The sequence below is a fragment of the Anabrus simplex genome, chromosome 1 (assembly GCF_040414725.1).
Source record: "Anabrus simplex isolate iqAnaSimp1 chromosome 1, ASM4041472v1, whole genome shotgun sequence".
Lineage (NCBI taxonomy): Eukaryota > Metazoa > Arthropoda > Insecta > Orthoptera > Tettigoniidae > Anabrus > Anabrus simplex.
This window is the reverse complement of record NC_090265.1, coordinates 893528083-893555692: the sequence shown is the minus strand read 5'-3', so window position 1 is coordinate 893555692 and position 27610 is coordinate 893528083. Positions and strand designations below refer to the sequence as shown.

Here is a 27610-nt window from a genome sequence, read left to right as displayed (position 1 = left end):
TACAGACGTGAAAATTGATATTTGGAATGTCCTTTAAAAATAAAGGAACATGTATTTTTGTTTTAGGAAAGTACACAAAGATGGGGGTGGGGTTGATCAAGGGGTTGAATTATTTTTATGGGGACACTTATGTATATCTCAAGAATTGAAGATGTTGCAGATGTGGGAACAGGTATTTGGAAGCTCCTTTAAAAATAAAGAAACATGTATTTATTTTTTTGACTTGAGAGAGGACTGTTTGTCGCATGGTCGTCTTAGCCCCAAAAGGTAATACCACAAACATGGTTTGCAAAGAATTGCTGGGATAAATGGAACTCAATTTTTGGGTGAGTTTTTATACATTAGGAATTTTCAGATAATGTCTTAGTACAATGCCGAGGAACGATTACTCTGATCAAATTACGAAATCCACGCAAGTGAAGCTGCGGGTAATTGCTAGTATAATTATATAAAATAACTTTTCCTGACTGACTGACTGACTGATTCATCATCGCCGAGCCAAAACTACTGGACATAAAGAAATGAAATTTTGGGGATACATTCATATTAAGATATAGGTGCTCGCTAAGAGAGGATTTTTGGATATTCCGTCGCTAAGGGGGTGAAAAGGGGGGGGGGTGAAATTTTAAAATGAGTGTATCTATATCTCAAAACTTTAAAAGTTTACATATGTAAAAATTGGTATTTAGAATCTTCTTTGAAAATAACGAAACACGTATTCTTTGTTTTCTGAAAATCCCAATGGGAGGGGTGAAAAAGGGGTAGAATGCCTTTAATCAGGATACCGGTACTTATACCGGTACTGAAGATATTACAGACCTGAAAATTGGTACTTTTGATCTCTTTTAAAAATTAAGAAACATGTATTTTTTGTTTTTGGAAAATCCAATTAATGGGAGGGTGAAAAGGGGGTGAATTTTTAAAATGAGTGTATCTATATCTCAAAACTTTGAAAGTTTTGAGATGTAAAATTTGGTATTTAGAATCTTCATTAAAAATAAAGAAACATGTAATTTTTTTTTTTTTTTTTCAGAAAATCCCAATAGGTAGGGTGAAAAGGGGTGAAAAAGGGGTTGAATGTCATTAATAAGGATACTTAAATCTCAGAAACTGAAGATATTACAGACCTGAAAATTGGTGTTTGGTATCTCCTCTAAAAATAAAGAAACATGTAATTTTTTTGTTTTTAGAAAATCCAATTGATTGGGGGGGGGGGGAGTGAAAAGGGGGTGAATTTTTAAAATGAGTGTATCTATATCTCAAAACTTTTAATGTTTATAGATGTAAAAATTGGTATTTAGAATCTCCTTTAAAAATAAAGAAACACGTTTTGTTTTTTTGTTTTTTTTGGAAAATCCCAATAGTAAGGGTGGAAAAGGGTGAAAAGGGGTTGAATGCCCTTAATTAGGATACATATATCTAAGAAACTGAAGATATTACAGACTTGAAAATTGGTATTTGGGATCTCCTTTAAAAATAAAGAAACGCATAATTTTTCTTTTTGGAAAATCTAATTAATGGGGAGGAGAGTTGAAGAGGGGTGGTGAATTTTTAAAATAAGTGTATATATATCTTAAAACTTTTAAAGTGTACAGATGTAAAAATTGGTATTTAGAATCCCCTTTAAAAATAAGGAAACACATATTATTTGTTTTTGGAAAATCCCAATAGGAGGGGTAAAAAAGGGTGAAAAAGGGGTTGAATGCCTAAAATGAGGATACTTATATCTCAGAAACAGAAGATATTACAGACCTGAAAATTTGTATTAGGGATGAAAACCTACAACCTATTTTCCAGTCATTGACCAGGTCAGGGATGGAATGAATGAAGCAGATATAGGCTATTAGTACGATGGGGTCGCCACTCCCAAAGTGATTTTTATTAATGACTGATAGATGCTATGAAATGAGAATGGAGAATATTGCTGGAATTAAAGATGACAGGGAAAACTGGAGTACCCGGAGAAAAACCTGTTCCGCCTCCGCTTTGTCCAACACAAATCTCACATGGAACGACCGGGATTTGAACCACGGTATCCAGCGGTGGGAGGCCGACACGCTGCCGTCTGAGCCATGGAGGCTCCTTGTATTTGGGATCTCCTTTGTAAATAAAGAAACACGTATTTTTTTGTTTTTGGAAAAAATCTAATTGATCGGGGTTAAACAGGAGTGACAAATTGGGGTGAATTTTTAGAAAGACTATATCTACAGTATATCTCAGAAATGTAAAATGTTACAGATGGTAAAACTGGTATTTGGAATCTCCTGTAAAAGTAGGTGATTTGTTTTTGGAAACTCCACTTAAGGGGAACTAAAAAGGGTGTGAAATTTCTACAGTATATCTCATAAACTTAACGTATTACCGAAGTGAAAAATAGTATTTTTTATCTCTATTGAAATTAAAGAAACATGTACGTTTTGTTTTCTGAAAAACCACTTGGATGGAGGGGTAAAAGTGACTGAAAATGGGGTTGATATCTTTTAATTAGGATACCGATATCTCAAAAGCTGAAGATGTTACAGACGTGAAATTTGGTATTTGGAATTTCCTTTAAAAATAAAGGAATACATATTTTTTGTTTTCGGAAATCCACCAAAAGGGAGGAGGGAATTTGAAATATTAGTTGAATTATTTGTATGAGGACACTATTATCTCAAAAACGAAAGATTTTGCAGACTTGAAAATTGGTATTTGGAATCTGCTTTAAAATTAAACAAACATGTATTCTCGGGAAATCCAATGAAGGGGGGAGGTGAAAAATTGAAAAATTAATTGAATTAATTGTATGAGGATACTTACATCTAATAAAAACTACGTTAAGGTGTTACAGGCGTAACAATTGATATTTGGACCTCCTTTAAAAACAAAGAAAAAAGTGTTTTGGGGCAAATTATTTTGGGGGGGCGGGGGTGGAGTTGAATTCCTTTTATGTGAACACATATCTCAAAAACTGAAGATGTTAGAGCCATCATAATTGGTATTTATAAGATCCTTTACTATTAAAGAGACAAGTATTTTTAACGGGAAATTCACTTAAGGAGGGGGGGGGGAGGGGGGAGTGTGAAAAGAAGTGAAAAAAGTTAATTCTTTTTATGGGGATACTTATATCTCAGAACTGAAGGTAACAGACGTGAACATTGGTATTTGGAATCTGGAAACACGCCTTTTGGGGGGGGGGGGGGTAAATCAACTTAACGGCAGTGGGGTGAAAAAGGAGTTGAGACCAATTGATTTTACTGTTCATCATATACTTATTCTGACCATAAACTGATCATTTTTAATCTTTCCTGGGTTCGTTTTCAAGAACCATCTTTTCCTTTGGAGTACCAAAGTTAGATTACAGTAGATTCTCCTGGCATATAAATAAAAATGTAAACACATTTTAAATAAACGATATGAATGATATTAACCGTGCAATTGTTCACTTCTATAATAAGGTCAATAATTCATGGAAGTATATCATTCATGTCGCCAGAAATCTCGTGCACTTGCCTACGCGCGATGATGGTGCTGGTCACATTTTCAGCAATGACAATGGCAGAGGATGTAATGTACCGCCAAGTAGCGGTCTTGAATCTTGCTGTGTGCTCCAGACCATCAATAATAATAATAATAATAATAATAATAATAATAATAATAATAATAATGTTCTGGACCGTCGTCAAAATGTGCGGACCGTGCTGGAAACGGGTCCTGGCCGGGTAATGACTACGATTGCAGTCCGGCCGCGGATTCAGTACCGCCAAGGCACACAAGACGACACCACGCCGGATCTCCTCAAGGATTTGATCCATATCAAAATGCTTATAGGAAAAGATGGCAAAGATTTAGGGACCCAACTGGCCGGTTGGAATACCTAGTCCTAGCCCGGGAAGTACAAAATCGATTGCTGGAAAGAAAGATTGAAAAATGGGAGGAACTTTACCGTAATCTCTCAGAAAACGAGTCAGATCACAAATTTTGGCAGATTCTCTCAGAAAACGAGTTAGATCGCGAATTTCGGCGGATTATATATAAAACGTTAAGCATTCAATTATAAATTTCATTATAATACCATAGCGAAGCACAGGTATCTTGCTAGTTTCTGATATATTATTACTGCACAAGCTATAGCTTGTAGATGTAGACAATCATAACTTTTAAAATTTTATTGCTAAATCCATTAATGTTAACATCGCTGATGTGGAAATATTGTTCAGTTGTCACTGCTGATGAATGTTGTCGTGAATGATTAGCTACAAAAGTGTGTACTTATTAGCTCACATTTTATCAGGAAGATAATGAAGATATCTATCCAAATGAGAAGAAAAACTGTGAAGGAATGTTCACTCGAGGAATGAGGGGAAAAGGGAATCATAAAAGGGATAGGAGGTTGAAGGTCTAGGTCATGAATCCTTTAATATTGTAGAACCGGAAGAAAACAAAATGTGATGGCCTGCAATGTAGTAAGCCCTTAAATCTTAGTAACAACAACCGATTGCTGTTACTTGAGGCATGCTCCATCTCTTCCAGAGCCACTCTACTGCGCTATATGTCATTACTGTTGTAATAGCAAAAACTAACCCATTAATGATGGGTACTCAATGGCCAGCAGTTTAATAACACTGAAAGCCAAAGTCACATGCAGCATACAATGGAGTCTGGAAATTCCAGAAGCTCCACAAAATAGAAAAAAGAACTTGAAGGTGAATATCTCGGTCACAAACACTTACCTGTTTCCCCAATCTATTTTGCCAGTGATACGAAGTTTGAGTTCCCTCATCTGGTCCTGGGTGAGTGTGCCAGTCAATAGCTGTCGTCGCCAGTCCAGCAGCTCTCTCATTACTTTGCGTAAAGCACTGAACTTGTACGTCTCCCGTTCCTACAAGCAAAAAGAATGGTACATGAATGAAAACATTACAGGAAGACAAAAGTCTTCTTACTTAGAAGAAATATACAATTTTTGATTTTATGTTAAGATTTCTTCATGTTCTTTGATCTGAAATTAAGTTAAATTGTTTCCAAATTTTAATACCAAAATTAACGTTTCTTTCTTTGGTACATTACTGTATCATACAGAAATGAAATTACAAATGTGCTGTGAACATCAAGATACGTCGTTATAACATGCCAATTGATGATGGCAACATGTATCTATATGCGTCAGTACAGCATGTCTGGGAAGGAAGCATCCGTGGCCTTAATTAAAGTACAGCCCCAGAATTTGCCTGGTGTGAAAATGAGAAACCATGGTAAACCATCTTCAGGGCTGTTGACACGTCTCGCACATAGTTCATTGCCCTGTACATTGTCGAACACGTTGATGAACACAGGCTGCTGCAGGGGCACAATATATTACTATATCTTCTCTAGTAATTTGAGAACATTCTTAGGTGAGTCATCTGACTGGAAAATAGATTTTATCAGGATGCGGTATATGTGTATCTAGGGGCATGAGGTCCAAGGAATGGGAAGGATACGAAAATTCTGTTCTACGGGAAATTAAGTTATTTCCAAAGTGTTGTTGCAGAAGCAGAAGGACAAGTAACTCCCCTCATGGTGTGGGGTGTAACTTCATTTTGCTACAACCATTGTCATTCCAATAGTGGATTTCTGGTGGCAATCAGTACTCTTTTTTTCTTTTTTTAACAATTTGCTTTATGTCACACCGACATAGATAGGTCTTACAGTGACTATAGTATAGAAAATGCTAGGAGTGGGAAGGAAGTGTCCATGGTCTTAAAGTACAGCCCCAGAATTTGCCTAGTGTGACAATGGGAAACCATGGAAAACCATCTTCATGGCTGTTGACAGCTGCATAGCTGCTGCCGGCCAAATTTGCCATCCAAATGTTCTTGAGTGTAAGAATTCTGGAGACCTTCCTGGCCAAAGAAGCACGCCAACATTATGAAGGCAGGCCAGAGATATCTGTGCTGTGTGAGGAATTGTAGAGAATGACACACCACACCATGACACCTCTCACTGGGATAGAGTGCCATTCTACAATGAAGCATGGATCACTGCACTGGTCAGTCCAGACTTGAATTTGGTGGTCGTCTGTATCCAGACAGAACTGTGATTCGTTGCTGAACACTACCTGTTGCCAATCCGCAAACTGCCAAGCTGGCCTGTCCTGGCAGAATTACAAACATGTTCAGCAATGTTCAGGTCATAATGGTAGACATTATAAGGGACACCATAATGACAGATCCTGTTCTTCTAGTCACCTGGATATAGTACTGGTGCACACAGGCATATCCCTAGATGCCAGGACATATATCTCGATGGTGAGCAGCAATGCCCATGGTGTGCTTACAGCCTGCTGCATGATGAAATGATCCTCCCTGCTGCTAGTCTATCGGGATCAACCTGAGTCTTCTCAACGTGTGTGTACCCTCACGTTTCCACTGTCTCCAATGTGTATGCACAGCATAATCAGAATAGTTCAATTGGCAAGCTATACACAGAAATGTCGAACCTGCCTGTCTCAGCCTGATGATGCGGTCTCTATCAAACTCATCTAGCTGGTCAAAAGCTTGTTGAATGTGCTGTTGGCGCATGCTACATTTTCACACAAGTTAGTCCTGTGGCTCACACTGCTACCAAGGCCATATTCGGTATCTGGCATCTACAAATGTCCGAGGTACATGTACGCCCCTAGTGGTACTTTTACACAAGCAATCAGCATTAAACGCATATGGAACACATGTCAGCCTACAACGATACTGTGTGGCAACATTTGTTGTACTTGCATGGTTTATTCATGGTGAGCAATTTTTTTGCAAATGATTGTATTTGCCATACTATGTATATCTGATCAGATTTGATTCCTGGCTAGGTCAGGCATTTTTACCTGAACCTGAGGGTTAATTCGAGCTCCACTCATCCTACAAGATTACCATTGAGGAGCTATCAGATTCTGGGATGGCGAACCCATTCTAGAAAACTAAGAATAATGGCCAAGAGGATTTGTTGCACTGACCATGCGTCACCTTGTAGTCTGAAAGCCATCGGGCTGGGCAACAGTCGCTTCGTAGATCAAGGTCCGTCAGGGCTGAAACGCTGTGTTGGGTATCAGTAATATCGCTTTAGGAAGTGTTTAGGAAAAAAACGTGTTTCTTCATGGCAGATTCAGTTCACAAGGAGAGAAGGGATGTTCACCCCTCCAACTTGCATGGTGAGGGAGGCAGAGAGTGGAGAGAAGTAATCTAGCACCATAAGGTCCAGACTTCCTTGTATTTCTCTCAGTTGTCTGCTCGAGGGACTGTCAGACATGTCGCTTCCATCACCTATGCTCCTACAGACAAACACATACTGATCTTATTGAGTGTTGAAGCACACAGGAAACCAGATGCGAGTTACAATTGGCTGAAATTCATATCCATACATGTCAAGCTGCATGTAAATACTAGTTGCTTATTAAGATTATAGAAAGGTTTTCCCACTGTCTGGTCAAATACCGCATTTCCTTGTGTATTGCCCCCCTTTTTATTAACTTTTATAACCGCAAAAAGTAAGGGGTGGAGGTTCAATATGCGATAGCCTCCCATTTCGTGTAGTGAACGCATGACTTCCAGCTGTAAATTGTACATGTGTGTATTCTACACTATTCTTTAACAGATTTATTATTGTATTTTGAGTCTTACTAGCTACCTTCAATGGAAAGCAGAATTTCTAAATTTAAAAAACTAAAGAAAACAATAACTGGTGAACATATGACTTTTAGGCATACATATACTGTAAATATAATCAATCAGTTTCATTTATTCTTACATCACGTCATTCATTTAATCTTATTAACACCTTTAACGAGGTTGAGATCAGGAAGAGCATCTGGTTGTAAAAACACTATGAAGATTCAGCTCGCATCATATCCGACCCCGTAGAGAAACGGGACAAGGGTTGGACATACAATTTTATTTATGATATTATGCTATATTACTACAAAAGAACCTAATGCCAGCCATTTTTCTCAGTAAGCTGAGCAGTAGGCTTATCACACAGTAAATCACGGCTTTCGTTCTAATTATTGTCATCTATGCCGCTGACTTCCTTAGTACCAGTGTCTGTCAATTCCAAATGACGTCACCTTCACTTTTACAACTTATTCATCTCCTAATGTTGTTTTACACCAACTCTCCCCTGACAACTCAGTACATTTCACTTAGCTGAGCAGCTCATCTACTTACTCCCAAGCCTTCGCAGCCCAAAGATTGTAACATTTCCGTAACCCAGAACAAATCATGCTGGTTTCCCTCGGATCTCTTACAGTTCTCGAATCAAGTAATCCTGGTGAGGGTAACATACACTGGAACCATACTCGAACTGGGGTCTTACCAGTGACTCATACACCCTCTCCTTTACATCCTTACAACAACACCTATATACCTGCATAACTACATGAAGAGACCTGTAAACTTTATTTATAACCCCATTAATTACCCCAATGAAGATCTTTCCTTGTATTAACACTTACGTACTTACAGTGATCCCCATGAGGTACAGTACTGTCACTCCATCAACAAAGAAATTAAAACTGAGAGGACTCCTCTTGGTGAAACTAACAACCTGACTTTTCACCCCGTTCACCATCATCCTGTTGTCTGCTGTCCATCTTGCAATGTTGTGGAAGTCTCTTTGCAGTTCTGAACTTATTTACAGTATAGCATCATCCACAAAAAAGCCTTGTCTGTGTTTTCAAGTTCTTAACTCATATCATTTATATACAGGGTGTGAGGACGGCAAATGGATCAATTTGAAATAAGGAGCCGTAGTCCGGAAACGTTTGAGTCAAAAGTTTTTTTTTTGCTATTGGCTTTACGTCGCACCGACACAGGTACCGGTAGGTCTTATGGCGACGATGGGACAGGAAAGGGCTAGGACTAGGAAGGAAGCGGCTGTGGCCTTAATCAATGTACAGCCCCAGCATTTGCCTGGTGTGAAAATGGGAAACCACGGAAAACCATCTTCAGGACTGCCGACAGTGGGGTTCGAACTCACTATCTCCTGAATACTGGCCGCACTTAAGCGACTGCAGCTATTGAGCTCTAATGTCTGATGTAGAATAAAACACTGGCATGCTGGAGGAAGCAGGCAATAGAAACAAAGGAGTAAATAGGGAGAGGAGGGGAGGGGGATGTAGAAGGGAGAAGGAGAGAAGGGGCGTCTCAGGTGGGGCTGAAGGATGTGGAAAGACTGTTGCTGAGAGGGAAATTTAAAGAAATTATAAAAGAAAGAACTGAAGTTAGGATTGAAAACTGGTCCAGATGGATAAAACAATTTTTCCATAATATTGAGCAGGGGCCTTGTCGGTTCTATTTATCCATGTTGTTTTCTCGCTTAAGTTGTGCATAATGATTTCTTGAAGGTATTTTAATTGTAGGACTATGTTAAATGAAGTCATCATAAATGATAAGAAAATTATGTCAAGGGGTTTCATTGACATGATCTCAGTTTTCTCAAAGGATATTTGTAATCCTATTTTTAATCCAATTTTCTGGAGACTGGTGATCTGAGCACTGACTTCTTCCATGTCAAGGGCTGAAAGAGATAAATCATCTGCAAACCCTCTGCAGTTTGTCCTTATTGAGGGTTTAACTCCAATTTTGATTTTAGGTGGGTTTTCTTTTTACCAAATATTCATTATGTAATCTAGAGCCACACTGAAGAGCAATGGGGATAATCTGTCACCTTGTCTGAGGCCTGTATTTATTGTAAAAGCATTTGACATTTCTCCCCTGAACTTTACCTTTGAAATTGTGTTGGTTAATGTTAGTTCAATAATTTTTGCCATAAAAGATTTTTATATTTTTGATGTGTAATATTTTAAGATCTGTGCTAATGGATGTGAAGTGGTGGGATTGTCATATAAGTGCTCGCAGAAAGCTAAGTGTCTGTTATATCTAATTGTGTTTTTGTGTTCTTTGTACCTTATATGAAAATAACATTTCATCTGGCAAATACGTAGCATGACAATTTGGTTCTTGGCATTTGAGTTCATATATCCATTATTTGGAGAAATGGTCCTTTTTATGAAGATTATACTTACCAATTTGCTTTTGTAATATGTTATTTGTTTCAAATGATAATTAAAATCCTTGCTTTTTGAATATATTAGCAATTTTGTACGTGTTTATATTCATAAAATTAAGACCACAAATTTATCATTTTTGGGTTTGGGTGGGGGTTTGTTTAGGTTCTTTTTTAATAGCAGGTCTGCTGTATTGGAATGATGGTTGTTTTCTACTCCAACTTCTATTTCATTGCTAAAATTTGTTATGCTCATTGGTATGATTAAAGTTCTATATATCATTGCATTCAGTCCTGCTAATTTGTGCATGATCGGGTGATTGGAACTGTTGTCTCTTGAGTGTGATGTTTGAGTGGGTTTCCTGTATATCTTGTATGATAGTTTATTTCTACTGATTGTACTGTCCATAAAGTAGATATTCCCATATGTTTCTTGTTCCATTGTGAACTCATTGAATAGTATAAAGAGTTGAGTGTGTCAAGTAAGGTTTGTGCATTTGTGACATCATGATCATAAATGCATATTACATCATCAACGTATCTGCTTCAGTGCAATATTCCTCTGGAGCTTTGATTGGTTAAGAGTTTTTCTCAATGCTATTTAGGAAAATGTTCACTATTATTTGAAATAATGGTGAACCCATGACTAATCTTTCCTTCTGTGAATATATTTTCTTGTTAAATATGAAAGTGTATTGATTTAAGGTTTTTTCAATAGGATAATTATTTCTTCTGTTTCTTGTGTTGAATTGCTTTCTTTTAGATGTTTTTTGATGATTTTATGTGTTTAGAAATGTCTAGGTAAAGGAGGTGATTAGTAAATATATAATAAAGATATTTACAAAACAGATACAAAGGTTGAAAACTAGAAAAACAGCTGGAATTGAAAATATTTCTGGGGATATACTAACAGCAATGGGTTGGGATATAGTACCAAATCTGAAGTCTCAAACACAGGTGGAGCAGGGCAAGAAGTACTTAATAGAGTGCCCAATGGGTCTAGATTTTATAACCTCATATATGTACCCTGATCTGGGACAAGAACGTACCACTGCATGTTGTGGACTAGATACCTTAGTAAACTGCAGGCCTGTGAAATGAAATTTCTTAGAAATGCCATGCAGAAAACATGTCAGATCATCTTTGGGAGTGGAGCACCCTCTGGAGGAAAGACTAAAGTCTGCAAGACTTAAATGGCTCGGGCATGTAGAGAGAATGCCAGGCACTCAAACATCAGATGCATAAACGGAACAGTCAGCGGAAGGAAACCTGTTGGATGACCAAGGGAATAACGGCTGGACCAACAGAAGATAGACGTAGAGAGTAGAGGAGGGGATTGGAGTGATGGTGGAGAGAGAGACCCACACAAAGAGAAAACACTGGTGAGAGCTTGTTCAACACCACCTTATCTTGATTGATAAATTAGTATTGATTAGGTGGAACTTTTCTTTCATTTATGACTTACAACACCACCTTACTCGGCATGCTGGAAGGGTTACATGATGATGGTGGTGGTGATGATCATGATCTGAAGTAATTATCTGATTACTGTTTGCATGAAGGAGCTATACCAAATGAATGGAGAGTTGCTAAGATGGCCCCAGTGTAAAAAGGAAAGGGTGATTAACATAAAGCGGATAATTACAGGCCAGTCAGCTTGACATGTGTTGTATGTAAGCTCTAGGTAAGCATTTTAAAATATATATATATTTGACATGTTTGCAAATTTACTAACTGTTTTGAGAGAAGGCAGGTCAGGTTTACAAAAGGTTATTCCAGTGAGGCTCAACTTGTAGGATTACAGCAAGATATAGCAGATATTTTAGATTGAGATCACTGAGAAAAATGAGGGCTATTGGACCAGACAAAAAAGTGTCTGAATGGGTGAGTAATATTTAGGAAACAGATCTCAGAGAATAAGAGTAGGTGAAACATTATCTGACCCTGTAATGATAAAAATGGTGGGTTCTGCGAGGCAGCATTAAAGACCTTTATGTTTTCTTATATATATAAATATATATAAAACAAATGGAAACAGAGATTATTTTGTGGATGATGTTATACTGTATAGAGCAGTAAGTAAGATACACGATTGTGAGCAACTGCAAAAAGAGCTCGACAATGTTGAGAGATGGACAGCAGACAATGGTAAGACTGGTAAACGGGTGAAAAATCCAGTTGTAAGTTTCACAAAAAAGAAAAGTACTTTCAATTACAGTTCTGATGGAATAGAAGTACTTTATGGGGTTCTCTGTAAGTACTTAGGTGTTAATATAACGAAAGATCATCATTGAAGTAATCATATTAGTGATGTTGTTAATAAAGGTTACAGATCTCTTCATATGGTTATGGAGGTATTTAAGGGCTGTTGTAACGATGCAAAGGAGAGAGTGTATAAGTAACTGGTAAAACCCCAATTAGAGTATGGTTCCAGTGTATGGGACCCTCTGCAGGATTACTTGATTCGAGAACAGGAAAAGACCCACAGGAAAGCAGCACGATTTGTTCTGGGTGATTTCCGACAAAAGAATAGTGTTACAAAAATGTTGCTAAATTTGGGCTGGGAAGACATGGGAGTAAGAAGATGAGCTGCTCTATTAAGCAGTATGTTCTCAGTTGTCAGTGGAGAGGTAGTGTGCAATGACATCAGTAGGCGAATGAGTTTTAAAAAGTATGAAGATAAGGTTGGAATTTAAGAGGACAAATTGAAACAAATATTTGATTCTAGGAAGAGGAATTAGTGATCAGAATAATTTACCAAATTGATGAATTCCCAAATTAATTTGAAATCATTAAAGAAAAGAGTAAGGAATCTGCCACCTGGGAGACAGACCTAAATGCAGATCAGTGGAGACTGAATGAAGGAGAGAAAGGAGCAAAATAGCCAGATAATGTGCAATAACTGGGCAAACATCAAGACCTGCTCTAAGTAACAAAATTGAATGTTATAGCCCTTACTTGGCCTATATGTAACAACAACAACAATGGGAGATAGTGGGTTCGAATCTCATTGTCGGCAGCCCTGAAGATGGTTTTCCGTGGTTTCCCATTTTTACACCAGGTAAACGCTGGGCCTGTACCTTAATTAAGGCCACGGCCACTTCCTTCTCATTCCTAGGCCTTTCCTGTCCCATCATCGCCATAAGACCTATCTGTGTCAGTGCGACGTAAAGCAAAAAAAAAGCATAATCATCATCGCCCTTATGGTGCATGTAGCTTGTTGTTTCTTGTATTTGGCCACCATACAAAAATATTTAGACAACAGAAAAAGTGCTCCTAAGATATTTTATTAATTTCTTGTACATTAATTTTCATTATATTAGTAATATAATAAAAATGTAGTGTCTGACCATACATTTGCTTTTTCTGTCCCTATTTTGAAAGGGGTGATAGTGTATACAATCCATCATTTTTGAAAGTTTTGTCTGACTGTCTTTCTGTCGTACTGATTAAATTGAATAAATGCAAAAACTGCTAATCCATTTTACATGAAACTTGCCAATACTGAAGTAGAAACATCAAGAATTCCCAACACTTACTTTTATTTCAATCTATTTAGCAGGAGCTGAGAAAACATTTTTGACCTCAAGAATACTGTCTTTCAGCCAGAAAGAAGCAACCAATGAGTTCAGGAACTTCCCTACGCCAAAGTCCACTGTTAGTTTCTTACTAACATAGCGTTGTGTTTGGTACTTTCTTGCATTCTGCTAGCTGTGTAGTACGCAAAGCCATTTGAACTGAATACTCGCATCCTTCACATGTGCACTGACTGCAAGTTGAATTTTTGTTTTTGCTTCAATGAGATCTTCGAGTTTAATTTCCTTACAACTATATCTGTTGTAACTCTAGCACCACACATATTGTTTTACTGGTGTATCACTTCAAGACTCCAGTAGAGCATTCCATGTTAAAGTGTATGCATTCTCACTTTCAACTGTAACTTGCTGCGTGAAATAAATAATTTAGTGTGCCTTATTCCAGCACCACACATTTTGAGACCTTAGTGGTGAACCACTTCGAGGTGCCAGTTATCTACAGTCCTTTTCTATTCTTTTTGAAAATATTCAACTTCTATCAACAAATCAACAGAATGTTTAAATTGATGCTTTTATGGCCCATAATTGTAGACATAATAATAAACGTTTCAGTTTTTGCCATGTCAAAAATTTCACTTTGTTTCCTTAACATGGCAAAATCCCAAAAGCTTATCAACAGGTTTAAAATCAACAGAATATTTGAACATTATTAAAAAAAATACTGAATGCATTTTGATACAGTTAGCAGGCCAGAAAATTAATTTCTATGCCTGAGAAACAGCAAGAAAAATATGGCTAAAAAAGAGAATAACATGAAAATAAGCATTCTGTAACAAAGATTCAGATGGAATAACACTGTAAGTACTGCAATAATACACCACAAATATAAACAAGAGAACTTACCACAAAGAGCCTTTTCCAGATATTTCCCCATTCTCGCAGGACAAGTGTAACTTCACGCACTACTGGGTCTTCAAGGGGTATCACAGATTCAAACAGCCTGAAATAAAATTTTAAAAAGTTAAAAAATGTATTTAAAAATTAAAACTATCTTCTACTACTACTACTACTACTACTACTACTACTACTACTACTATTAATAATGAGTAGCAAGTTTTATGAAGAAGTATAGAGAAATGTTATTTCACCAAAATTATATTTTTGATTAATCATGTCCAAAAAATTATCACAGAACAAAGATATGGAGACGGACATCACAAGAGAATGTGAATAACAGAGATGTAAATTCATTTTTACACATTATTTTAAGATAAGAAGGTGCACTATCCAGTTATGGTGCTTGCTAATAATCACACTAACAATACATGTTTCTAGTTGTACTTATAGGACTTATAGGACAGAAGTTTATTTCCTCACCTGCTAGTCTTAGACAAAAAAACACACACACACACTTTCATATTTTTTCTACTTCTATTTTTTCTATAGTATTATAAGTCTATGATACTAACCCCTCATTATCAATCTTGCATGGTTTCAGGTGAATGTAACTTGCAGGAAAGATACCCTGAAAATGAAAAACATAACATTCAGAACATTGAGATGTCTCTATAAAAACAAGTAACAATAAGTTTCAGCAAATGATACACTGAGACAACGGAAAATTAATTTTATATAGAGGCTACCAGATGTTTTTCTATTTTCCTTATAAAGAGTTGAAAATATTCCTGTCAAACGAGACTCAAACATAATTGATGTGAATCTGAAAAACTGAACACTTGCTACTGTGATGAAAAGGCTAGAAGAGGATTTCAGTACCATGTACAATCTATATATTTAAAACACTAGGCTGATTTTTGTTACCGTGAGTTTTAGAGAACGGCTGAAGCAACTGACATCGTAAAGTATTCTGGCAAAAGAATTTACAGAGTGTCTTTAATAGCATAAAAATTTCTTGCTGTATGTTTCTAATTTTTTTTTTTGCTAGTGACTTTACGTTGCACCAACACAGATAGGTCTTATGGCGACGATGGGATAGGAAAGGCCTAGGAGTTGGAAGGAAGCGGCCGTGGTCTTAATTAAGATACAGCCCCAGCATTTGCCTGGTGTGAAAATGAGAAACCACAGAAAACCATCTTCAGGGCTGCCGACAGTGGGATTCGAACCCACTCTCTCCCAGATGAATGCTCACAGCCGCACGCTCCTAACCACACAACTTTTTAAATTATTAAAGAATAATGTATCATTCTGATTGGCCAAAACGCTCAACAGTATTTCCAGTCCACCTGGACTGTGGAAGCGCTGAGACATACAGCGAGAGGGGAGGTGGAAGGGGGCAAGCACGCATTCGCAGTCGGACATCTTCCAGGTCAGGTGTACCAGTCTGTGTTGTGTTGCTGAGAGTCGCTTAGTCAAGAAGAAGGTATTCAGCACAATGTTAGTCTCTCTGTAGCTCTCCCAATATTTGCTACTTTGAAGTGATGTCAGAGAAATGTAATAGTCCTTTTTTCCATGTTTTAATTTTAATACTAAGGCTGTGAACTTCTTCCATTCTGGTAGTTAGGAGAGTGGGTCGATCCTCCGTGTCATAATTTACTGTCATGGAAACCTGAAGGACTGTACCTTTACTACAAGCCAACTGCTAATATACTAGTTTTCAGTTCTGATTTGAACAATATTATGCTCATAGCAAACCAGGAGCAACTTTCAATATTAATGAAATCCTTGACATGCCCCAATAAAACAATACAAATGTCAAGAATGCATTTTTCATCTATGGTCCCGTGCGCACTGGAAAAACATATGTATATACTGATGCTAAATACTAAAGTGCTTCAATTTAGGACTTCGTGTTATATTAGTAGCATGGACAGGAATAGCCACCATTTTGCTTCCCAATGGTCAATCAGTGCACTGTAATTCAAAATGAGCAGACAGCTATAATCCCTCCAGATGATTCAACTCCATCAGATAAAACTCTTCCATTTTCTTTTATGTGGCACCAATTTCCAATATGCTTGGCATTTTGTATCATGATCAATAAAACTCAAGAGTAAACACTGGACATGCAGGTTTCAATTTATATCAGCCAGTGCAAAGCTGCACTCCTGTGAAAGTACCACATCCTCCACATACAGGAGTTTACAGGGAGGCAGAGACTGAATGTCAGCCATTGCTGTATCCATACAAAGGCTGAAGAGTAGGGGCAAGAGGGATGAACCCTGGTGAATGCTGATAGCAATGTTAAAAGGTGGTGAGAGCCTAGCCGGATAGTGAATCGTGCTTATGACGTTACGATACAGAAGTTGGATCCATCCTACTTATACTTATGGAACTCTGTAGCTGCCAAGTGCTTGACATATGAGGTCGTGTGGAACTCAATCAAAAGCCATTTCCAGGCCTAATAATGATAAGTACATGGTCCTTCTCTTTTCTCTGTGGTCTCTCCATCTTCAAATATGTGGCATGGATTGCAACTGTAGTATTACATCCTCTGACACATCCACACTGATCTGGTGATATGCTAACAATATTTCCGAGTTGATTATCCAGCAACCTTTTAAATATCTTCAAAGTATGACACAGAAGTCGGGATGGCAGGTAATTGCTACATACTGTGACATCCCCCTTCCCTTTCCAAATTAGCACAGTCTACACACACTGGGTAGCTTGTTCACAAATATGATTTGACTCAGCAGTGTGACAAGGAATTTCAAGCCAGGTTATTCATCAATCACCACTAGGCTGCATTTAGGGCTGTCGGCCAGGTGGTAGATTCCCCATCATTTGTGTAACTACTCTTTTCTTAAATGATTTCAAGGAAGTTGTAAATTTATCAAACATCTCCCTTGCTTTCTATCCCTAATTCCTCTTAAAATAAACAAACACAAACATTTGCCCCAGTTTGTCCTCTTAAATTACAACATCTTCCTATTTTAAAAAAAATTCTATTCACGATTATTTGCCTACAAATGTCATTCCACCACATCTCTTTGTTAAAGCTCTTAGTCGAGTAGCCCATCTCCTTACTCCCAAATCTTCCTAACCCAAAGTTTGCAACATTTTTTGTAACACTACTCTATTTGGAAAAGTCTTAGAAAACTTGGTGTACCGGAGTACCTTATTAGGAAGATCCAAATGCTATATACTAATTGTAAAAGCTGTGTCAGAATTGGAGATGGTCACTCTGAATGGTTCAATACAACCAAAGGAGTACAACAGGGAAGTGCCTTATCACCTCTTCTATTCATACCAGTTATGGATACCATTTTAAAGGAACTAAAAGGAAAAGGTAATAAAGATCTTCAGGCTCTGGTGTTTGCAGACGATGTGGCAATATGGGATGAAACAGAGGAGGGAGTGCAAAATAATCTGAATGCATGGTGTAAGAAGTTTGATGATTATGGAATGAAATTGAACCCATCAAAAACAGTAGCATTGAAAATCAGCAGACATAATACAGAATGCAACATAAAAATATAGAACCACCAAGTTGAAGTAGTTATTTAGGAAGTGTAATGGCTAGTAATAACAGAGCTGAGATAGAAATAACAAACAGAGTAACCAAAGGCTCTAACTTTTACAGTATCATTAGACACCTACTATGGGATGAGAAGGTCCCACAAAGAACAAAAATGACCCTGTACAAGTCATATTTCATACCCATCCTTACATATTCTCTGGAAACCTGCACACTAACATCAAAGGATTGTAGTAGGATTCAAGCCTGTGAAGTGAAATTTCTTAGAACTGCCCTCCAAAAGACCCGACTTGATCATGTGAAAAATGATGAGATCCGATATAACCTAGGTCTAAATGAATCGATGGAGGAAAGACTTAGGTCATCTAGACTTAAATGGTTTGGGCATGTTAAACGAATGAATAGCACAAGGTTACCATGTGCTTATTTGGAAAAGAGAATAACAGGTAGAAGACCAGCTGGAAGACCAAGAAGAAGATGGATGGACCAACTGAGGGAAGACGTGGAGAGAAGGGGATGGAATTGGGAATCTGCCTTGGACAACGAAATGTTTTTGAATAGGCAACTTTGGAAGACGCTCATTTTCAAACACCCTACCCGGCTCGGTGGAAGGGCAAACCGATGATGATGATGACTCTTTCATCAGAAATTACCCAGAACAAATGATGCTGCTTTCCTTTGTATCTTTTACAGTAATCCTAGTGAGGGTGTCATAAACTGGAAACATACTCTAATTTGGGTCTTACCAGTGACTTACACGCCCTCTTCTTTACATCCTTACTATAATACCTAAATACCCTCTTAACCGTATTTATTTACAATCCCATTAATGCGACTACCATAACGAAGATCTTTCCTTATATTAAAACCTAAATATTTACAGTGAACCCAAGAGGTACTTCCCCTCCATCAACACAGAAATTAAAACTCAGAGGGCTTTTCCTATTAGTGAAAATGACAACCATTGACTCCTGTCCATCGCACAATCTGGTATATTATTTATTACTCTATGCAGTGTAACAACACCCACAAAAAGCCTTATCTGTGAATCCAATTCTTTACTCATGTCATACACTGGCAGAAAACAAAATCCCAACACCAAGAAAGAGTTAAGTTAAATAAAAGAAATTCATGAGACATGTTTGCGCATCTGAAAGATCATGCCTACTCAAATTTACGTGCTAGTCAATGAAGAGTAATACAGAGTAATACTAGTAGCCCCACTGTGGCCTTGGGAAAGCAAGTTTGTTTTAAATACACTCTGTACCCTTCATGAGCATCAGCCATCATCCGCTGTTGACATTGTGAGGAACGTGTGAGTCAAACATGGTTTTAAGGAGACAAAGAAGGCAGTATTAGCAGTTTACCGAGTTTGAACGAGGCCGTGTAATAGGGCCATAAGAAGGTAGATGTTCTTTCTGCGATATTGAGGAAAGACTTGGCAGGGATGTATCCGCAGTATATCAGTGTTGGCAACAATGATCACCGGAAGGCACTGTCTCAAGAAGACCAGGGTCCGGCCACACATGGGCCACTATGGAGAGGGAAGACCACCATATTCACCGCATGGCTGTGATGGATAGTACTGCATCTGCAGCAGCTTTTAGAGCTTCAGCTGGCACCAAAGTGACATAGCAAACTGTAACAAATCAATTACTTGAGGAACTCCAAGGCAGATGCCCTATAGCGTTTGTGCCACTAACTCTGAACCACTGCCGTGTGTGAGTTCAGTGGTGTCAAGCTAGAGCTCAATAAAGAGTGGAGTGGAGATCTGTTGTGTTCTCAGATAACAGCCATTTCTTTCTTGGTGCCAGTGATGGCTGTAGGTTGGTAAGAAGGAGGTCAGGTGAGGGCTTGGAACCAAGCTGACTGCAGCATCAACACACTGAACATACCGGTACACCAAGAGTTATGGTCTGGGGAGTGATTTCCTTTGACAGCAGAGCACTGATATCCTTAACCCAATAAACTTGACGGAGGATTTGTACGTCAGACTGGTGATTGAACCAGATGTGCTGCCATTTATTCACAGTGTTCAGGGGGGTGTTTTCCAAAAGGATAACACTCATCCTCATACCGCTGCTGTCACCCAATGTTTTCTACAGTGTATCAACCAGTTGCCTTGGCCTGTGAGGTCACAAGACCTATCATCCACTGAGCATGTATGGGAAATTATGCGACAACAAATTCAGCGTCATCCAATACCAGCATTAACTGTTGCTGACCAAGTGCAACAGGTGTGGAACTCCATCTCACAACATGGCATACCATATGGAATTTGTATGGCACAATGAATGCATGTCTGCATGCTTGCATTTAAAACTGTGGCGTCTACAGTGGTTATTAATGTACCACCATGTCAAATGTCTTATCTTGCATGCTTGAACCTGCAACCTGGAAACTTTAACCTAATAAATGTGTTACCTAAACAATTGCTTAACCTAAATTGCATTCCTCTAAACTACTGTCTTTCTGGTGTTGAGATTTCATTTTCTGCAAGTGTATGTGTATATAAGAAGGTATAAAAGTTCCAAGAATACTGCCTTGTGGACACACCCGCCACCTTATCACTACAGGATCAAATACAGTTTCACATACTCTAATTCTCTGAGATTTATTTTCTAGTAAGGTAGCCATCTATTCAATCACTATTTTGCCTAGTCCAATAACCCTCATTTTTGTCAGTAATCTCTCATGATCTAACCTACCAAAAGGCTTGGATTAGTCAATAGTGATACAGTCCATTTGACATCTGACCTCCTGAATCTATAATATCTGCTATACCTTGCCGGAATCCAACAAGTTGAGCCTTACTGGAATAACCTATCCTAAACATGAACTGCCTTCTATCAAAACAGTTAGTAATTTTGCAAACATGTCTAATATAATCAGAAAGAATGCTTTTCCAGAGCTTACATGTAACACATGTCAAACTGACTGGCCTATAATTATCTGCTTTATGTTTATCACCCTTTCCTTTGTACACAAGGGCTACTATAGAACTCCCCATTCATTTGGTATAGCTTCTTCATGCAAACAGTAATCAAATAAGTACTTCAGATATGGTATTATTGCCTTTAGTTTATCCCCAGGAATCTTATCTTCGACCTGCTTTTCTAGTTTTAAACTTTTGCAAACATCAGTACAAGCCAAAGCATCTACCAGATATCAGCTGGTACATTGTCAGGGCTAGTTACCTTCCCGTTTTAGGTCACAAATAGTGGTATATGTCCATACTTACATTCAGCGAGCTTGACTGAATAAATGTTGTTCATCTCTCTCCTTTTCCCTTTACAATAATAATCACCACCATAATATATGTTCACAGTTCACACTCAACAATAGTAAAAGAACAGATAGGGACTAGTATGAATTAGTGGAGGTGCAGGTTTTCAGATCCAGAGAATATGAGCCTCTTCAGCATTATATATTTAGGGGGGAAAACACTTCATATTCTAGCAGAAGAATGGGGAACGAGAACTAAGAAGGGGAGGGGGCAGAATAGAGATGACAAGAGAAAGGAAAAAGGGAAAAGAAGAATTAAATATTAGAGACAAAAATACTGAAGTATTTAGGAAGTGAATTAATGGAGAATTCAATAATGGATGTGAAAATCTCCAATGCTGTTATCTCCCTGGATGGAAGCGGCAATGATGAATGAAGAAGTTAAAGGGTAAAAATTTCTTCGCCCGCCTTTCTTTGGCCCAGTCGGCCTGCATTTGGCCTTGTGTTGGATTGTTTGACACATTTTTAATTACAGACTATAAACTTCATTCTATCTGTATTGACAGTTGAACTCTCACATTAATACCAAAACAGTATTTATTATCCTCCTAAGTCAATACATTAGTATAATCTTATAAGATGAATGTTAATTAGACAGGTATCAACTCGCTACGAGTCATCTTAAGTAAAACACCTTGAATTAAAATGACAGTGATTGAAATAATGGAATATACATTCAAATACTGCTTTAAGTTCATGGGCATGTCCATGACTAAGTTCATTGCCCATGAACTTTTAAGGTAATGGTATGACCTGTACCTCACCCGTAAGAACACGGCAGTCGAAAGCGAAACTTCATAATCAGTGGACACAGGACAGTCGAGTGGGCAACAGAACATTATAATCATTTACAGTTCTTCTCATAAGAACACATCATCTGTAATTGAGACCTCTGACCTACTACAGATGATGATGTTTGCTGTTTAAAGGGGCCTTACAGTAGGTCATTGGCCCCTAATGGTACGAGGTGCAACAAAATGAAAATTAAAACTTCAAAATGTACCCACCGACTAGAATCTAAAATGAATGATGATGAAAAAAGTGATCCCACCGACTAGAATCTAAAATGAATGATGATGAAAAAAGTGATCGTGAAACCAAACAATCAGTGGACCTAATTCACAATGCCTTAGTTACTGGGATGATGCTTATTATCTAAAGGGGGGCCAAAATCCAGGTCACCAGCCCTTCATTATCGTACTATTCACTGGTATAGTAGAACCATGGTATTCCTCCCAAAGTGGTACTAATCACAGATAATGCAGACTCATGGTGTTCCTTGCATGGTGGTACTAATCATAGGTGTACCGGTTGGTACACCTATATGCAACACATTTGAATTTTCCGCCTTAAAGTACTCCTCTACAGCTGAAACCCTGAACTTTAAAACTGAATTAATTCAACCGTTTATCAGAAGATGTCACAGTGTTAATTTTGAATAGTTTTTGTTTACTTATTATCAAGAAGTGTGGACATTCTCTCACAGATGTCTCTACCAAAAACTATGATCATGCACCCTGGTGCGAAGTGATGGAACTTTTCTTGAAGATATTTTATACTCATAAGTTTTCCTATAACTAAATTTTGTTCTTTCATTTGTGGGTTGGCAATATAAACCTTTCCTTTCTGCCAGTTTTGAAGTTAGCCAATCAATACTGCCAATTGTGTCTTTCTTCCCCAATTTTTAATGTGTAAATTTTAGTTAGCCAATAAACGCCTGTGGGTGTGTCTTAATTATTCATGAAAGGTCTCGAATCTTCCCCGAGAGTATAAAAACTGCTGATTTTCCTGGCTCTCGGCCACTTCAACAACATCTAGCTTAGTGTATGGAAGTATAGCAGGGGGCGGGTAGCGCCTCTTCCTTCGGGCAGCAGCTCTTCAACAAAGGTAATGGCCTTTTAACATCTTTATTTCTTGCTAGCTCAGCAGTTTAGCCCTCGGGGAAGGTCAGAAACCTTTTCAATGTAACCTACCTCTCTAAAAATGTAACTTAGTGCCGGCTTATGTAAAAATTTCTTATTACTTTAACTGTAAATCGGGGATAGAGAGTGTTTTACCCTCTCGAGCTCCCCTTCATTTTGAGTTGAGGTGACTACGTTTGCATAACCGATTTTCTACTCTTAATGTATTAAAATTTTCTTATGCGAGTCACCTCCCTAGTTTGGGAATAGCCCCTGTATCATCGGCCTAGTGCCCCTTAGGTTTTATAAGGTTTCATGTAGGAGTGCAAGCAACGCCTCCATTCACCTTGGTATTTTGGGCCATTTAATTAATCTGTTCTTTTCCACTGAGGCTCAGTAGGTTGGGTACGAGATACCCCCATTTCATTTGATGCAAGCGGTGCCTTGATGGCAATTTGTGTAATAGTCTGGTATTGCCTTTAATAGGCTTGAAAAATTGAGAGCGGCTCAGCTCTTTCTTGTGTTTGAAAAGTGCCTCTGGGAGGCTTGAGGTTAAAAGTTGGGAGCAAGTGCTCCTTGAATGAAGGGGTTTTCTGCCCTTTGAATAAATGAGTGTACCTTGGTAATGTTGGGCTAGTAGCTCAAGAATTGTGTAAATGAGGCTCGAAGCCAGAACTTGTAATGATCCCCTAAAACTTGTGCTTTCGTGCTCTGGTTTATAAATTATACCTTGTTATTTGTTACTTGTTGAATTTTGAAAGTCTATATGAAAATTGTTAAGTTCTGAAAATATAACCTTTATTGAAATTTTAATTTATCGTTCAGCTTTGTACTTAGACCCATTCCAGCCCGCACCTTGTTTCACCTCTGCCTTCCACGGATAACTCCGTAACAATAGGTAATGCAGATTATGTCACACATAAAAGCACCACTCACAGGTAACACAGCAAAAATATGTTGGGAGCTTGAACATGAGGTTCTTAAGGTAAAATATGACAGAGCAATACAACCTCTGATGCTGTACGGAGTACCTGTATGGACTGGAGCAATGGAAAAGGAATACACCATGAAAATTTACAGAAGAGTGCAAAGGCATATTAACATCAAAATCACAAAAGATTTCCGGGCTATATCCAAGTAAGCACTGCGTATCATTACACGATTGATACCTATTGTTATTAAAGCAGAAGAAAGCGTAAAATTATAACCTGTTTTGAAAGAAATGAGATGGGGAATTGAACACAGATTACATCCAGCAGAAAACATCATAATTAGATGGTTTTTTGCTTTTTTTACAATTTTGTCTTACGTCGCACTGACACAGATAGGTCTTATGGAAACAATGGGACAGGAAAGGCCTAGGAGTGGGAAGGAAGTGGCTGTGGCCTTAGTTAAGATACAGTCTCAGCATTTGCCTGATGTGAAAATGGAAAACCACGGAAAACCATCTTCAGGACTACCGAACTGTGGGGTTCGAACCTACTATCTCCTGGATGCAAGCTCACAGCTGCGCCTCTAACCGCACGATCAACTCGCCCGGTTGTAATTAGTGAGAACAAAGAATCTGAAAATGATGCCCTTCAAATATTCACAGATTGACATCAGAGTTGGTTCAGGAGTAGCTATATTTCTGGAAAATAGACTTACATGACATTTAAAATTTAAACGGGATGAAAGATGTTTGAATAATCAAGTAGAACAGTTGGCAATTCTGAAAGCACTTGAATCTATTGAAACATTGGTATTAAAGGGAAATATCTTGCAGAAAGCCAAGATATTCACTGACAGTGAAATAACAATAGAATCATTAAAATATAATAACTACAACTACCTTATTCACCAAATCAAGGTGAAAGCAAAGATTCTTGCAAGTAACAAGTGGAAAATCAAGTTCACCTGGATTAAGGCTCACACTGGGAACTACGGTATTGAACTTGCAGATCATCTGGCCAAGGAAGCAGGGCACAACAGAGAAATTAGTGGGTTTTACAGCAAAATTCCTAAAAGTGTTTTGATTGAGGAATTGAGAGATGATAGTATAAGAAAATGGCAGACTGAATAGGATCAAAAGACGAAGGGTTCAGTAACAAAATCATTTTTTCCCAGTGTAACAGACAGACTTTCCCAACATATTTATTTATTGCCAAATTTCACAGCAATGGTAACAGGTCATGGAAAATTAAAGAGTTTATTTTCATCGTTTTAAAAATTTTAGATAGTCCCATATGATCAAACTATTGTACCAGGAACCACCAGCGGTCTAGAACATAATTTATTTCAGCGTGAGGTACTGCGAAGTAAACAAAGTCACAGCTGGAACTTTCGAGAGAGAGCGAGTAACTACATCACGAGCTTCACGCAAGGAAGTGACATTACTATGACGCGCTGATCACGTGTACAGCGCATGATGGCATGGAAAGGAATGGTATAAAAGGACAGGGATTCGCCAAGTAAGTCAGTTCATAACTCGCAGCTGAAGGAACAACACGATGTTGTACGCGAGTAACTACGCCGAGATTCGAACATAGCCGCCACGAGTGAGGTTCGCCGGTAAGAACTCTGCCGTAATTGCCGTCAAAAGACTTGTATTCAAAGTGCTACTTTTGGACTTGCAAATTTTTCGAAAATTAAAATACGAACTTAGTTTTCACGAACTACTAGGACTATTTCGAGAATGTGTGACAGTAACTTAAGCTGTGGTATAATGTATTTAAACTTCAACCCAGTCGAAAGCGAGTGTGTAGAACTTGTACTCACACCAGATTTATCTTTAACTTGGAAATTTGTAATTTAAAAGCGGGTGCATAGTAACGCAATTTTCCAGTGAAATACATAAATACTTAGTCTTTTAAAGCAAGTAACGCAATGAAAGTGTTTAAAGATTGGTATTTAATACAAGTGTGATTAACTCTAAACAGCATTAAAGCATTCGTCTCGGGTGAACAAGACAGTGCCACATTAGATGACTTCTTCAAAACACTGTAGCTATTTGAACATACAAACATGCATGTGTTTAGAACACTTCTACTGTTATAAATATACCTTTTCTTCGTGTCATATCAATGATTATATTAGAACTGTGTTTTTCCTCTGAACAGTTACTCCAATAAATGAGCTTTCGTAATTTTGCTGCTAGTGTTAAGAACAATGAACAAGTGCACGTAACAAAATACCGTGCATACATTTATGAAGTGCTAATACGACTTCTTTTGAATGGGACACTACCAAGCAATCACAGTCAGTTGAACTTTCTCGTGTTCGCTACACTACACAGTGACGCACGAAATCCTGACGAGTGCCTATTTCTCGTAATTATCATATCTGCCTGCCGCTACACAAGCTGAATCTTGAGTCAACGTGGGACGTGTCAACAAGGGAATGGAACTGCGGTATCAACATGGGATATGGAGCGTGGTGGTATGTGATGACTTCACGACACCGACTGCCCATGGTGACAACTTGCTGTTCGCTGACCAGCAGCTGTCTATATTCCAGTCCTGAGTTCCAGTAAAAACAGGTGGTATGAAGTGTATTTGAAATCACTTTTTAAAAAAGTGCATAAAATTTCACAAAACTAACTTTCTTCTTGCCAAGTGGAATAATAAAATCAGTGACTTCGTTTAGAAGCTTTACGAACAATTATTACAACGCTCATTGGAAACTAGATTTTTACTAAATTCTAGTTTGCGTTATTTTCAAAGTGTAAAATTTTTCATACGTATAAAAACTTTTAGGGAGAACTTCACAAACTTTGAAAGTGAAGGAGTATTTATTTTTAAGTGATATTTATTATTTAAAAAGACTGTAGGAAACAAGTGATATTTATTATTTAAAAAGACTGTAGGAAACAAGTGATATTTATTTTTTAAAAAGACTGTAGGAAACAAGTGATATTTATTATTCAAAAAGACTTTAGGAAACAAGTGAAATTTATTATTTAAAAAGACTGTAGGGAAACAATTCAGTATTTGGAATTTTGAATTTGATCTTCTGGTGAAAGACATTTATTTCAGTTAGTTTATGGTGACTCACGTAAAAACAAATTATTTTCAAAACCAAAAGATAAAGGCAATCTTTTGTGGATATCATATTTTTAAATCAGGCAAATATTGCATTATGAAAATTTTGTAAAAAACTTGCTTTAATGTTTAAATAATTTGCCAACGAAACAAATATTTAGTGAAAAGGAGCAGGAATAATACAGTAGGAAACATTGCCCATAAATACATGATGGTGAATAAATTGAGCTTTAAGCTCAACTATTATTTTGCTCTGCGTACACCTCTCTGTACCTGCTCCATAAGAGCCTTCCACACCTACGTGAAGATTCTTATGCCCAGATCCCTAATCATTTCTCAGTATACTAGCGACCATTTACTATTTCATTGTGAATTACTTGAGAGAGAAAGAAGCATTTTAAGTAAAGATATTTTAGGTACAGA

At 37.8% G+C, this 27610-nt stretch overlaps 1 protein-coding gene across 1 annotated transcript in view; it reads right to left on the bottom strand.

The window, feature by feature from the left end:
* Positions 1 to 27610, bottom strand: part of spg (dedicator of cytokinesis spg) — a 783360-nt gene that overhangs the window by 352516 nt on the left and 403234 nt on the right. Inside the window, exons 4-6 of the mRNA XM_067136588.2 lie at positions 15014 to 15069; positions 14448 to 14544; positions 4713 to 4861 (exon numbers count right to left, since the gene is read on the bottom strand). Of these exons, the coding sequence (XP_066992689.2) occupies positions 4713 to 4861; positions 14448 to 14544; positions 15014 to 15069 (302 nt within the window). The remainder of the gene's footprint in view (positions 1 to 4712; positions 4862 to 14447; positions 14545 to 15013; positions 15070 to 27610) is intronic.